The sequence below is a fragment of the Penicillium chermesinum genome (genome assembly GCF_028974085.1).
Source record: "Penicillium chermesinum strain IBT 19713 chromosome Unknown utg000005l:1.0-4115287.0:1.0-4118363.0, whole genome shotgun sequence".
Lineage (NCBI taxonomy): Eukaryota > Fungi > Ascomycota > Eurotiomycetes > Eurotiales > Aspergillaceae > Penicillium > Penicillium chermesinum.
This window is the reverse complement of record NW_026695315.1, coordinates 1,241,777-1,255,755: the sequence shown is the minus strand read 5'-3', so window position 1 is coordinate 1,255,755 and position 13,979 is coordinate 1,241,777. Positions and strand designations below refer to the sequence as shown.

Sequence of the window (13,979 nt, the reverse complement as noted above, 5' to 3'; positions counted from 1 at the left end):
CGAACCTGGCAGAGACCAGTACTAGGACTGCGAAATGTCAACCCGCAGACGCCCGAACTTCTTAACTCGAACTGCCGAAGAAGATGCTGTTCGCCTCGATCCTGGGGAGCCAGGACGCCAAGAAAGCACTTCTGAAGGTCCCCTGGAGCCATCTGCTCCGCCGGAAAGGGCCTCCACGACACCTGCGACGGCCCAGCGTCCATCACATATTCGCGATCTTCCAAAATGGTGGAGTGGGACAACAGGAGAATTGGATGCGGGCCAATCTTCCCAGCAAAACCCGGCGAGTGCGCTGGTACATATGCCCCTGTCGAAAAGCCCATTGAGCGGAGCTAGCAACGATAAGAAAGACAAGAATGGACATAGGTCTCGTACAGCGGAGGAGTCCAAGAAGCTCGGTACTTTTTCTGGAGTTTTTGTGCCGACAACATTGAATGTGCTGAGTATTTTGATGTTCCTGCGTTTTGGCTTCATCTTGGGCCAAGCAGGGTTGCTAGGCATACTAGGTAAATTTCAAAAGCTTCGAAGAGGAGTTAACGGCTAACCAAGAGCAGGTCTTCTGGTTGTATCCTATTTGATTAACCTGGTAACCACAATGTCTCTCTCTGCAATTGCGACGAATGGCACTGTGCGAGGCGGTGGGGCGTATTACTTGATTTCTCGTTCTCTGGGACCGGAGTTTGGTGGCTCCATTGGTATCGTGTTCTACTTGGGCTATGTATTCAACACGGGCATGAATGCCGTCGGATTGATTGACTGTCTGACACAAAACTTTGGTGTTGTCTCTGGGGCCTTGAGCAACTTTCTTGCGGAAGGGTTCTGGTGGCAGTATCTCTGGGGTACTGTGGTCTTGGTCCTCTGCACAGCTATTTGCTTAGCTGGAAGCTCCATCTTCGCCAAAGCTAGCAATGGTCTGCTGGTAATCCTCTTGATTGCTACATTTAGCATTCCATTGTCCGCTATTTTCATGAAGCCATTCCACTCGGTTAAAGACGGCGTGGAGTTTACGGGACTGAGCATGCAAACCTTGATGGGGAATTTGAAGCCCCGTTTAACCAAAAATGCAGCAGGAAGTCAGTTACGCGGAAAGGAGACGTTTCAAGATCTTTTCGGTATCCTGTTCCCTGCAACAGGAGGCATCTTCGCGTAAGTGTGTCTCTGAACCATTCATAGTCATGGTCTCTTACTAACCATTCGTAGAGGCGCAAGCATGTCTGGGGATCTGAGGAACCCAAGTCAGGCCATCCCCAAGGGCACGCTGGCTGGCCTGGCGCTGACTTTTGTAACTTATGCGCTGGTCGTTGGTGCAATGGCAGCTTCTATTACCCGAGAGTCCCTTTATAACAATGTGAATGTGATACAAATTGTGAGTCTCCTGCGCCAACTTCATGTTGAACTTTTCTAACCTTACTAGGTCAATTTCTCCGACACCATAATTCTTCTCGGAGAATTTGCAACTACTTTCTTCTCCGCCTTGATGGGTGTTATCGGGTCTGCAAAACTTCTGCAAGCCATTGCTCGAGACAGTTTGCTACCAGGGCTCAACTTGTTTGGTCAAGGTACTAAGAAGAGCGATGACCCCATATATGCCATTATTGTGACCTTCATATTTGCGCAAATAACGATGCTGTTTGACATCAATCGGATCGCCTCATTCATTACCATGGCATACTTGATGACTTTCCTTGTGATGAACCTGGCTTGTTTCTTACTGAAAATCGGATCCGCACCGAACTTTAGACCATCCTTTCGTTATTTCAATTGGCAGACGGCCGCTGCAGGTACACTCGTCAGTGGGATGAGCATGTTCTTCGTGGATGGGCTCTATGCTGCTGGCTGTGTTGGAATACTGATCGTGATTTTCTTGTTCATACACTACAGCTGTCCACCCAAGCCCTGGGGGGATGTCAGCCAAAGTTTGATCTATCATCAGGTGCGCAAATATCTGCTCCGTCTGCGCCCCGAACATGTTAAATTCTGGCGCCCTCAGATTCTGCTCTTTGTCAGTGATCTTGACAGGCAGTATAAGATGGTTTCGTTTTGCAATTCGCTCAAGAAAGGTGCGCTGTTCGTGCTGGGCCATGTCATTGTTACCGAAGACTTTTCCTCAGCCGTACCGGAGGCCCGTCGCCAGCAGACGACATGGACCAAGCTAGTGGAATATTCCAAAATAAAAGCGTTTGTGAATGTCGCCGTGGCCCCTGCTGCTGAATGGGGAATGCGCAACATTGTTCTCAGTTCCGGGCTGGGAGGCATGCGGCCCAACATTGTTGTAATTGACCAGTTTAGAGAGGATCATTCGCTCGTGGAGACTTTCTCGGCCAGCAGCAAATCACGGCGTCGGTCATCCGCCTTTCCTCGAGAGCCGGATGACGCCACGACAGCAGCTCTACCTGAAAAGCCAATGTCGATTCAAAGCTATGTGACTATTCTTGAAGACCTCTTGTTCAAGCTTCGGATAAACGTCGCCGTGGCAAAGGGGTTTGAGGAGCTTGAACTACCAGACCGCAATGGACATCATACGAAGAAGTACATTGATCTGTGGCCGATTCAGATGTCAGCAGAACTGGGGGCCGATAGCGAAAGCAAGCAAAACGTGACGACAACCAATTTCGATACTTATACTCTCATTCTTCAGCTGGGCTGTATTTTGAATACTGTTCCATCTTGGAAAAAGACATATCAACTCCGAGTCGCCGTGTTCGTTGAATATGAGACGGATGTTGAAGAGGAAAGAGCTCGAGTCGAAGCTCTTCTCGAGAAATTGCGCATACAGGCTGAAGTTCTTGTCTTCTGGCTTGCCTGCGGCGACGTCAAATCCTATCGGATCATCGTCAATGGCGATACGTCTCCGGAAGTAGAGGATGCCCAAGAGAAAGTGCAATCCGTTTTGGGCGCCGAAGAATGGTGGCAAGGAGCTTTGCAGGCCCGCAATAACTATGGTGACTTGGATGAGACCGGTAATGTTGATATCCGACCTTCAGGTCAAACGCCAGCGGGGGCCCCTGAGAGTGGAGAGAGTGAAGGCAAGTCCCTGAGCAGCCGTGTTAGCGGACTACGCAAACTCATCGAGTCTACTCGACGTCGGCGTTCTGTATCATCATTCAGGGCTATGGGCGGACTGAACTTGGGAATGCAAACCCATCGTCTGCTGGACGCATTTGTGGACTATGACGGGGACGATTCCAGCAGCGAAAGTAGCGCCGACAGTGACCTGGACTCATACGTCAGCGAGCCCGAGGATGAAGCCGCCCCTGTCCCCAAGGACGGACTTCGACCGGACTTTGCGTTCACGCGAAATTCTGCCCGCACCAGGAGTGCCGATCGAAGCTCTGGGATTAGCCCCAAGACTCGTTCCCAGCCGCAGCCCAGTTTCTCAGGAGAGCAAGGATCCATTCCAACCTCAGCTGCAGAATCTACTATCCCTAAAATTGTGGCTGAAGAAGCATCTCCGAAGACCAAGTCCCCAGCTTCTCTCTCTAACCTTCCTAGCCAATCGAATCGACCGTCAATGAGTCGGTCTGCATCTAGCAACCGTTTCAGCTCGTCACCGATTCCGGAAGCTAAGGTCAATACCGAAGATGACGCTGGTCCCTCGATCATGTTCGAGTCAAGCGCATCCCCCCGCGTTTCAACAAGTTTGACTCAATCTATGCTCGAGGACCTGGCGCCGCGTCGCCCTCTAGCAGCGGTCCGGCCAATCGTAAAGCGACAGGCTTTCCGGGCCCAGCTTCTGTTCCTCTTTCATTCAACGACTTGCCGAGCCGGGCTCAGCATCTCATCTTGAACGAGCTGATGCTCCAGCAAAGCAGCGAAACGGCCGTCATCTTTACCACTCTACCATCGCCGGTAGAGGGGACTTGGCGCAGCGAAGAAGATTGCGTTTCTTATCTCAGTGACCTGGAAGTGCTGTGGCAGGATCTGCCGCCTTGCCTTCTCGTTCACAGCAATAGCATGACCGTGACGATGAACCTTTGAATGTCGATTTTGCATTCCATGATTACATGTGGTACCTTTCGGGACTGTACTGTAGCACAACGCTGCACCGGACTTTACATAGATGAAATATCAATACTAGTACATACTTCATGAACACTGGATCCCAGCGCAGCCAGGCCTCTGCAAAACCCTTTTACGACACGTCTAGTGCCGATTTGGCTGCGGCAGTCTGATATTGACTGTGGGTTACGCAGGGCGTGTGGCGGGGCTGAAGCGACTCGAGATGTTTACTGCTAACAGTAGTGCCAGTGCCCGGTCAGCTCCAGTCTTTCACACTTGCGACGCCCCAAAGCAGACCTAACCCCACCTGGGCATAGACTAGAAGCAGAAGATCGAAGGCAGAAAATTGCAGAAAATGGACGGAAGCTGATAGGCCCGACCTCAGGCGGGCTGACCAATAGCAGACTGCAGGAGAACGATTGGCGGAGATGCGTGCCTTGGTATACTCGTAAAATAGAGCATTGCTGATCGATATCAGCTCGAGATTCCAGACGTGGCTCGCCTTTCTGCGCCAGCTGTTTCTTGCGTTGCGCGATTTGCGGGTGGTCGAACATGCCCGCCTGTTTATGATTCTTTGGTTCTCTGGATCCTATTGCTTTTCTTCCCGTTCCCCCGGGTCGCTCCTCCCACCCCTGAATTCCAATCTCGACCATGTCAGTTGCTTCGCAACTCAATGGCAGCGTAAGCGTACCACTGGCCAGTCGCCCCGCCGCCCGCTTCGAAACCGAATCTCTACAAAACGGCCACCCTCGCCTGAACGGCGCCCACTCGGATTCTACAGACTACGACAGCTCCTCCGGCTCCCGCGCGTTGAACGGCAATTCAACCAAACGACCAGGCATGTCGCGCAAGGCTTCCTCTCCTATGGCCCCGGCCTTTATGGTCTCTGCGCCGGGCAAGGTCATTGTGTACGGTGAACATGCGGTCGTGTACGGTAGAGCTGCCCTAGCGGCGGCCATTTCGCTTCGGTCCTATCTCTTGGTCACTACGCTCTCCAAATCGCATCGCACAATTACCTTGAACTTCCGTGATTTGGGCTTAAATCATACCTGGGACATCGATTCTCTCCCATGGGGAATCTTCAAATCCCCCGAAAAGAAGACCACCTACTACGACAGGGTTACCTCTCTTGACCCCGAACTGTTGAAAGCCATCGAGCCGCACCTCGAGAACGTTTCGCTGAATGTCCCCGAGGAAACGCGCAAACCTCACGTCCGTTCCGCCCTCGCCTTCCTGTTCCTCTTCATGTCACTGGGCTCCCCGGAAAGCCCAGGCGCCATCTACACTCTCCGCTCCACAATCCCCACCGGCGCCGGCTTGGGCAGCAGTGCCAGTGTATGTGTCTGTATGAGTGCTGCCCTGCTACTCCAGATTCGTACACTCGCCGGCCCCCACCCCGATCAGGAGCCAGCAGAGGCCGAAAGCCAAATAGATCGTATCAACCGCTGGGCATTTGTGGGTGAAATGTGTATCCATGGAAATCCTAGCGGCGTCGACAACACAGTCTCCGCAGGCGGAAAGGCTGTGATATTTAGGCGTGTTGACTACGCAAAACCCCCTATAGTCACCTCCCTACCTGCATTTCCCGAATTGCCTCTCCTCATTGTTGATACCCAGCAGACTCGCTCAACTGCGATTGAAGTCGCGAAGGTCGGTGCCTTGAAAAAGGCCCATCCGGTGGTAACGGAGTCTATTCTTGATGCTATCGACCAGGTCACAACATCAGCCCAGGACCTTCTCCAATCCCCTGACTTTGACGGTTCTTCAGACGACACGACGGCCCACTTTGGAACCTTGATGCGTCTTAACCATGGCCTTCTCGTCTCGTTGGGGGTGTCACATCCGCGTCTGGAGCGGATCCGTGAGTTAGTGGATCAGTCCGATATTGGCTGGACTAAATTGACTGGCGCTGGCGGGGGTGGGTGCGCAGTAACTTTGCTGCGCCCCAATGCCGAGCCGGAGGCGGTTCTGAACCTCAAGAACCAATTGGCTCAAGAGGGCTTCGCCAAGTATCAGACCACTCTTGGTGGTGACGGCATTGGGGTGCTTTACCCCGCTGTCCTGCGCAACGGCTCTGACGACGAGGAAGGTGGCGAGGAAATTGATCAACAGAAGTTCGAGAACGCTGAGGGCCACGCGGGTATTGAGCGCTTGGTGGGTGTCGGATTCCACGAGAAGCGTCAGGGTTGGAAGTTCTGGAAACGTGCTACGGACTGATACTGAGCATGCCGCTGTGCATTACTCCGTCACCAACGCCTCCAACGCCTCACGAAGCTTTGTATGCCCTTCCCACCTCCTTTTCGGTTTAAGTATCTCATTTTGCAGTGCCTATTCCCCAGTCATGTTCGATTCTCTGTACAACCTATCCACCATACACTTTTTCACGCCATATTCGCGAGTTCTTCTGTGAACATGATCAAAACTCGATCTTTGAGCGGCTTCCATGCCTCTCTGGGTTGTCATCGTCATGGTTCACTTGAGTTGAATAGCCCGTATGGACCCCTCAGTCTTTTACATTAGCATAATTCGGCGCAGGGTAATCTTAATAGAAGAAAGGGCCGGATGAACGGAATAATAATCAAACTGACGAATCCAATGGAATATTGCCTCTGCCTGTAGATCGTACAAGTAGACCAGGGGATTGTCGATCTGATAGCAGCCCAGGAGCCCTCGACCCACCCGTGGACATAGTCACGTAGTTTATAAGCGGGCTGCGCAGCTCAGGTGAACCTTGGAACCTGGCAGCGCGCTTATAAACTAGTTACGTTCATTACTCAGCGATCTTAACTCCGGGACCGACTCCGTTCCATGAGAGTGGAGAAACCCCGTCCCTGAGAGCTAATACATGGAAGCTCGATTCAGATGCATAGACTCCTTTAACATATCGTCTTCCTGTGAATAGCAACGTACAGTGCACTATGCTTCAATTGGCGTCTGCCAGCAAGGTAATAACAAACCTCTGACAGCGCATCAACAAGCTAACTAATCCAATTCGAGCGTTAGCTTAAACCAACGCGACTTGCACCCTGGACATACTCTTCAAGACTCATCAGTCGACTGTATCCAAAGCATGCTGTCATTGAACACAAGTACACACAAGTACAAGCGTATAGCCAGCCCCTAGGACCGCGAATCCCGCAGTCCACCCACGCACGCCAGTTCCACTCAACCAAGCCCACCATGGCCAGCAAGCAAGAAACCCTAAACCGCACCCTGACCCCGGCACTCCTCTCTCAAGTAAATAACTTCTGGTTCAGCCACATCTGTACCGAAGATGCCCGGATCCTGCCGGGCAAGGAGGACCAAATGCGCTGGTTCAAGAAAGACGAGCAATTCGACGCAGCCTGCGTGTATGTCCTGACCCTGCTTCTCCCTCATGGCCCCCACTTAAACGCAAAATAAAGCTACTAATAACACTGTTAAACCAGAGAGCAGTTCAAGCCCGCGCTAGATACTCTTCTCAATACCGGCGCCACAGCCCCCGAGCTCCTCGCTGCGGTCGACACATCCTCGTGTCTGAATTGGGTTAGTCTGCTCCTGCTCCTGGACCAGATCCCTCGGAACTGCTACCGCGGCGATGCGGCAAAGATCGTGTTCAGCCAGTTCGATCCGCTGGCGGTGGGTGTCGCGCTGGAGGCTGTTGAGCGCGGAATCCCGATGCTGGATCCGGACGTGCGGTGGCGACTTGCGTATCGGACTTGGTTCTTTTTGCCCCTTATGCATTCGGAGGATTTGGGGGTCCATGAGCGGGCGATACGATTGCATGAGGAGACGCGGGAGGATTTTGAGGGATTTTTGAAGGCGGATGCGGGGTCGTTGGAGGGAAGGGAGAAGGCGTGTTATGATGTTTTGAAGGGGCGGGAGGAGGAGCTGAGAGAGAGATTGAAGGCACTGCTGGACTTTGAGGCCAGACATAAGGCTATCGTGGAGCGGTTTGGAAAGTATCCGCATCGGAATCAGGCGATGGGAAGGGAGTCTACGCTTGAGGAGGCGGAGTATTTGGAAAATGGGGGTGAGACGTTTGGATAGGCTGAACTTGGGTGAATTTGTATTCTAGAGGGATTAGCCTTGTATGTAATGATAATGGATGTGGAGATGTACTGCGTTAAGGCCCTTCGTTTACGTTTATGGTTGTAGTTGCGCTGGACCGAGAGTGTGCTAGAGAAACAGATGGAATAGATCAAGAGAACGTGAAGCTCATATTGACGCCTTTCATGACCAGATCGGCCCAGGGTCAATCAACATCGAGTCAAGAGTCGAAAAGTCTTGAGCTCCACCCTGGTCCAACGACTGGTTATCGTAGATGTAGCAAAGGTATCCAAATGACTGCAAAGGAGGGTCGGATGCATCCGCAGCGGGAACCGGAGGGACATTTCCACCTCGGTAGTCTTCCAAGCTTGGTATTATTAGCTATAGACCTAGGTTCGATCCCGATGAAGAGCTTTTATACACTTACTCTCTATACTACTATATCTTAGACCTTGGATTTGGATCCAACAGCATGTTAAAGAGCTCTTTTCGTCTTCCCCTTTTGTCGGCTGCCAGGCGGCGTTTGGGTACTGCGACCAAGAAACAACTGTCGCTTCCGGCGGCGTACTACCGCGGAGGCACTTCTCGAGCCGTCTTCTTCAACCAATCAGACTTACCTTCAAATCGCGCAGACTGGGATCCGATCTTTCGCGGGGTGATTGGTAGCCCAGATCCCTATGGTCGTCAGCTCGACGGGCTGGGCGGCGGCATTTCCAGCCTATCCAAAGTCTGTGTCGTGGGCAAGCCGACGCATCCGGAGGCAGACGTCGACTATACGTTTGTATCCCTTGGTGTCAAGAATAGAGATGTTGATTATTCCAGCAATTGTGGAAACATGAGCAGTGCTGTTGGACCCTATGCTATCGACCAGCAGCTTGTCGCCCCTCAAGATTCCGAGTGGGCAACCGTGCGAATCCACAACACGAACACAGGAAAGCTGATCAATGCGAGCTTCCCTGTTGTCGAAGGCGAGGCTGCGTCAAGTGGTGATTTCGCCATTGACGGCGTTGCGGGCACTGCTGCCCGTATCCAGCTTGATTTCATCGACCCTTCCGGCGCTGTGACCGGAAAACTTCTTCCCACTGGAAACGTGCAAGATACATTTGACGGGGTCCCAGTAACCTGCATTGATGTCGCAAATCCATGTGTCTTCGTCTGCGCAGACGATCTGGGAGTTGCGGGCAATCTCACTCCAGACGAGATCACAGCACATCCTGATCTTTTGCCCCGATTGGATTCTATTCGCCGTCAAGCAGGAGTCAAGATGGGAATTGCGGAGACAGCTTCTCAAGTGCCAGGGAGCATTCCCAAGATTTGCATGGTGGCGAAGCCCCCGCCCTCTGCTGATGCGAACGCATCTGAGAATAAGCAGACTGAGCAAGATGTTGATCTGGTGGTGCGCTCACTCTCTGTGGGCCAGCCGCATAAGGCCGTACCCATCACAGTTGCACTGGCACTCTCTTGTGCTGCACGAGTGGATGGAACAACTGTGGCTAAGTCAAAAACGGAAACCCAGATCGATGGTGCTGGGATCACCATTGGGCATGCTAGCGGCAATTTGCTCGTCGGTGCACAGTTCGAGGGAGGCGAGCTCAAGGCTGCCACCGTCTTTCGCACCGCGCGGCGGCTATTCGAGGGACGCATTTACTACAAAAGCGAGTAGGGCCAGACGTCAACCTGGTACATTGAAACATTTTAAATTTATGTCAAAATATAAATATTTTCTCTTTAGATAGCAACCATAGTATGAACTAATACATCTCGGACGCACTTGTTATCGTTTCTCCGTGGTGGTAGGAACTTTGGCACCCTCTGCACCTATCATGGTACGGATAAACGATGAACTTGACTATTTTTCATGCAAGCCGTCATGCCATGGTGAGATAGACTCGGGTGATTTCACCGCTAATGCCACTTAGAATGCCACATACAGTTGAAGAGGAATGGCTTTGGATTAGGCATGATAATTTGACTTCAGCTGAAGTCAAAATCAAGATTGCATTCTCAGTGGACGCCTCCAGCCTTGACTACTCTGGTCATTTGTCGTCCACTTAGATGACCGGGAGACATACCCAGGCAATTTGGCCTTGATAAAATCAGCCCTGGCTTGTCACCGCCAACCATCACTACGGCGAGGGCTCTTCGCGAAAGCACGCGGCTTTTTAGCCGACAAATCTGGGCGGAAAGGCTATCACTGCCAAGTCGTTCGCGCGCATCCATGAGCCAAATCGGAGGAAGTAGCGTATCTTGGCGCTTATGTCTGCCAGCGAAACCCTCAGCGAAGAACAGATTGCATGCTTTCGCACTGGAATTTCCCTTGATTTGACGAGCCAGAGTTAGTGTCCGATAAGTGGTCGACTGAGAAATGGAAGCATTTTCCTAGTCTGTCATTTTTGCTTAGGGTTAGTCACAAATTTGACAGTATACTCTACGGCACTTTTGTCTCTTACCACGTTAATGACAAACTTCCATACCGCCGGCACAAGGTGACTCGGTAATGGGTTGAGCCAAAAGACAGCTAGTGTACACCTCGATGCACACTCCTTCAACATGATTAGCCCAGCCAGGATAACGAGCCATCGGAACGACAGAAATCCGATCTCCAGCTTGGAGATTTCTGACCCATTGGGTTGACAGTGAAGGAAAGGAAATAATATGTAGTGCAAATCCCAAACGCGCGTATAGATTCGTCATCAAGTGCCGTTGTCTTGAGATCCTATCAGGACCTTGTTGAGGTCCGGGCTCGATATTCAAATCAAACCATGTCCCCGAGATTTCAGAAGTGTCATGACTTTCAGGATGAGAGGCGTGTCCGTGTTCATAGCTTATAATTCGAAATTTGATCATCTGAACCGGATGCTTTGAGCCATGCACAAGCGTGGTGGCTAAATATGGTGTCTTTTCCTGACATTCGTTTTCAGTAACGCGTAAGAAGCCCTTTCGCCACGCCCTATGGAGAAGCCAATATCTCGCGTGATCCAAAATTTGTAGGATAATGGAACGAGGTAATCCCCCATGGCCACATTGACATAGAATACTGAAAACCTCAAAGATGTCTCGTGGCTGCGCTGGGTGATATCTCTCGCTGGGTCTCTGCTCTCCGGACGGGGTAAGAGCCTGAATTGGTATTCGAGTCAAATATGGCATCGTCACGTTTGAGACATCTTTTACATATGCAAAAATATCATGCATTCGACCTTGATGCTCGAATATCTTGGCAAGATGATTTATAGCGTGCACAGTTCGGGGGTCATCTTCTCCGAGTGCAGACTTGACTCCCTGAAGACAGCTGATTTGGGCTTGCTCTGCATCCTTCCACCGACCTTGATCTCCATAGGCTTGCGCTAGGCAACCCTGGCTTTCACACGTGTCAAGGTGCTCCTCTCCAAGTACCCGCTTTCGGACGTTGGCCACTTGCTCGTGGAGTTCCACAGATTTCGCGTAATTATTAACACTTCTATACAAAGCGGCAAGGTTGCTTAGTACGGTTAAGGTATCCGGATGCTCCTCTCCATGGGCCTCTGGGCTCGTGAGTATCTGCATGTATAATTTTTCAGCTTCTTCCCATTGTCCTTGCTCCTGATGTAATGTTGCAAGACTGTTCATTGCGGGGAAACAATTGGGACTATTGACTCCGTAGAACCTTTGAGAGAATCCGAGCACTGGCTCTAGCAAAACCTTGGCTTCATCGAAGCGATTTTGGGAGATATACGTTGACGCTAGGTTCCCCATGCACGCCATTGTATTAGGGTGATGAAGACCAAGCTTTGGCACGAAGATCCTGACTGATGTATCTCCTAATATTTCAGCGTGTTGGTAATCACCCATCTTGTTGCATGTTGCTGCCAGGTTTGCTAGAGCCGCAATCGAGTTTGGATGATCTTCAGGAAAGAGCTTTTTGCTTTTCTCCATTACTTGCCATTGAAGCTCTGCAGCCTCTTGCAATCGCCCCTGAGCTTTATATGTCAAAGCAAGATCATTCATAGCGTCGATCATCATCTCGTTATCACCTCCCAGTCCTGTTTTTATGTTTTCAACCAAGTGAGTTTGGAGTACCTCAGCTTTAGGAAAACGTCCTTGAAGGGTATATGCAAGAGCTAGTATTTTGGAGCTCTTTAGAGTGCTCATGTGCTCTGGACCCAGGAGTGTCTCTCTCGCCTCTTTTGCATTAAGAACCAACTGCTTCATATCTGCAATTTTCCCACCATCCCAAGCATGAAGCGATGCGTTGAAAAGCAAAGAAGCCCAGCGGAGGAGATCTTCGTCTGATTTTGGGCGCTGTAGCATAGCCGATTTTACATGTGGAAATAATTTTTGTGCTTTCTTCCAGCCATATGATTCTTCATGGGTTGATACTTCATCGGGGAATGCACTGCATAGAATTCGGATGAATCTGGATTTCCAGTGCTCAATCTCTTCATGTATCTCTAGCCAGTTTATGAGTGCGAATTGCACCAGTCTGTGCATCTCGATGGTCTCTTCTGCCCCATCATGGTTAATTGAGATGAATGAAAAGTCCCTCAGAGTCAGGAGGTCACTATTAAAATCGAGGTCCTCGTCGGATTCAGTTGCACTTTCCTCGCTATCACTGTGCGACGGGCGGGTGGTCTGCAGATCAGGAGGGCTATTCCTTCGTTGGTCCTGAAGGAACTTTCTCGGGATTCCTTGTCTGTCGAAGAAGCTCATCAGAGAGAGCAAATTAGCTGCAGATCGATGGGATTGTCTGATATAGTCAAAAGAGATTTGCCAAGTGACCAAGATTGAATTACTAGCACTGGTGTCACGTCTGTGATGCATGTGCTCGGCCTCATGATCTACTAATAAGCGGCGATGGCTTTTTCGAAATACTTTGAGATATTTTGCCACCGACCATGGTGGGTATTGATGCTCCATGTAAGAAGCGGCATGGACGATTGCAAGGGGCATGAACTCAAGTGTTTCCACAATTTCCTTGATCTCCTTCTCGGTCGTTCCGACAGTGAGTTTCTGTTTCATCAAGGTGGATGCGAACTTCTCATCCATGGGAGTGATTCCAAGAATATCGCTCTCTTTGGCCATCATCCGCGCTACCTTCATGTGGCGTGTAGTCAGAATGATGGTACCGTGGGAACATCGAGGAAGGAGTCCTCGAAAAGGCTTGCGAAGGGCGCTGTTTTGGCTGTGAGCCTGTACAGACTCGCTAAGAAGGCTCTCATCGTCGAGGTTATCCAGTATCAATATCCATCTCCCTCTTTTCGACTCATGAAGCCAGTCATGAAGAAGTTGAAATACACTGGCTTGAGGGTCCTTACGTCCGAAGATTTTGAGACGGTCGGCAATCTCACGGTAGCTCAGCTCAAGGCGTGCAGCATTACTCGCATGGACCCACAGAACCCACGTGCCCAGTGATCTTTCACGAACACGATAGCAGTATTCGATAGCCAACTGCGATTTCCTGAAATTGGCTTAGAGCTGGTGTAGATGACGCTGTACGTTTCTAAACTTACCCGACACCACCAAGGCCACAAAGGGCAATAATTCTCGAAGCAGGAGAGGAGCATTTATCATCGATATCATCGAGTATCGACCCACAGGTGACAAAATCAGGATCACGATCGAAGGGAACTGTGGAGAGCGGCTCTGGTGGAGTCTCCGGTCGCTCTATGAGCGTGTTAGTTCGATTTCTGCAACTTAGAAAGTTGAACATACCAGGACGGGCTTGGATGTGTATGTTTCCATAATTATTTCCCAGTTGGAACCCACTATTGTCCCCTTCGAAACGCACATGCGATGCCATAGTCATTGTATGATGTTGGCAAAAGTGCGCGGGGCTCTGCGGCTGAGAATCGCAACAGATGCATGTTAATATCAGGTGATTGGCGGCGCTAAAATGGAGGACCAATCCAGTTATCGAAGACACTCTGAAGGTTCTAAAAGGCCTAATTCCATATGCGGTGACTGCTGTGCTACAT

General features: G+C 50.8%; 5 protein-coding genes across 5 annotated transcripts; 4 read left to right on the top strand and 1 right to left on the bottom strand.

The window, feature by feature from the left end:
* Positions 1 to 34: 34 nt before the first annotated feature.
* N7468_006631 (putative cation chloride cotransporter) lies at positions 35 to 3,787 on the top strand (the record flags this gene model as incomplete). The annotated part of the gene is made up of 4 exons (XM_058475927.1): positions 35 to 506; positions 555 to 1,146; positions 1,201 to 1,366; positions 1,415 to 3,787. 4 exons carry the CDS (start codon positions 35 to 37, stop codon positions 3,785 to 3,787), a joined length of 3,603 nt encoding a protein of 1,200 aa, XP_058328817.1.
* An 863-nt stretch (positions 3,788 to 4,650) lies between these two features.
* erg12 (mevalonate kinase) lies at positions 4,651 to 6,216 on the top strand (the record flags this gene model as incomplete). The annotated part of the gene is made up of 1 exon (XM_058475926.1): positions 4,651 to 6,216. One exon carries the CDS (start codon positions 4,651 to 4,653, stop codon positions 6,214 to 6,216), a length of 1,566 nt encoding a protein of 521 aa, XP_058328816.1.
* Positions 6,217 to 7,179: 963 nt separating this feature from the next.
* Positions 7,180 to 8,028, top strand: N7468_006629 (DUF924 family protein; the record flags this gene model as incomplete). Its single annotated transcript, XM_058475925.1, has 2 exons — positions 7,180 to 7,349; positions 7,428 to 8,028. The coding sequence occupies 2 exons, from the start codon at positions 7,180 to 7,182 to the stop codon at positions 8,026 to 8,028; spliced, it is 771 nt and encodes a 256-aa protein (XP_058328815.1).
* A 472-nt stretch (positions 8,029 to 8,500) lies between these two features.
* N7468_006628 (DUF453 domain protein) lies at positions 8,501 to 9,691 on the top strand (the record flags this gene model as incomplete). Its single annotated transcript, XM_058475924.1, has 1 exon — positions 8,501 to 9,691. The coding sequence occupies one exon, from the start codon at positions 8,501 to 8,503 to the stop codon at positions 9,689 to 9,691; it is 1,191 nt and encodes a 396-aa protein (XP_058328814.1).
* Positions 9,692 to 10,482: 791 nt separating this feature from the next.
* On the bottom strand, positions 10,483 to 13,810 carry N7468_006627 (uncharacterized protein; the record flags this gene model as incomplete). Its single annotated transcript, XM_058475923.1, has 2 exons — positions 10,483 to 13,462; positions 13,515 to 13,810. 2 exons carry the CDS (start codon positions 13,808 to 13,810, stop codon positions 10,483 to 10,485), a joined length of 3,276 nt encoding a protein of 1,091 aa, XP_058328813.1.
* Between the last annotated feature and the right edge of the window lie 169 nt (positions 13,811 to 13,979).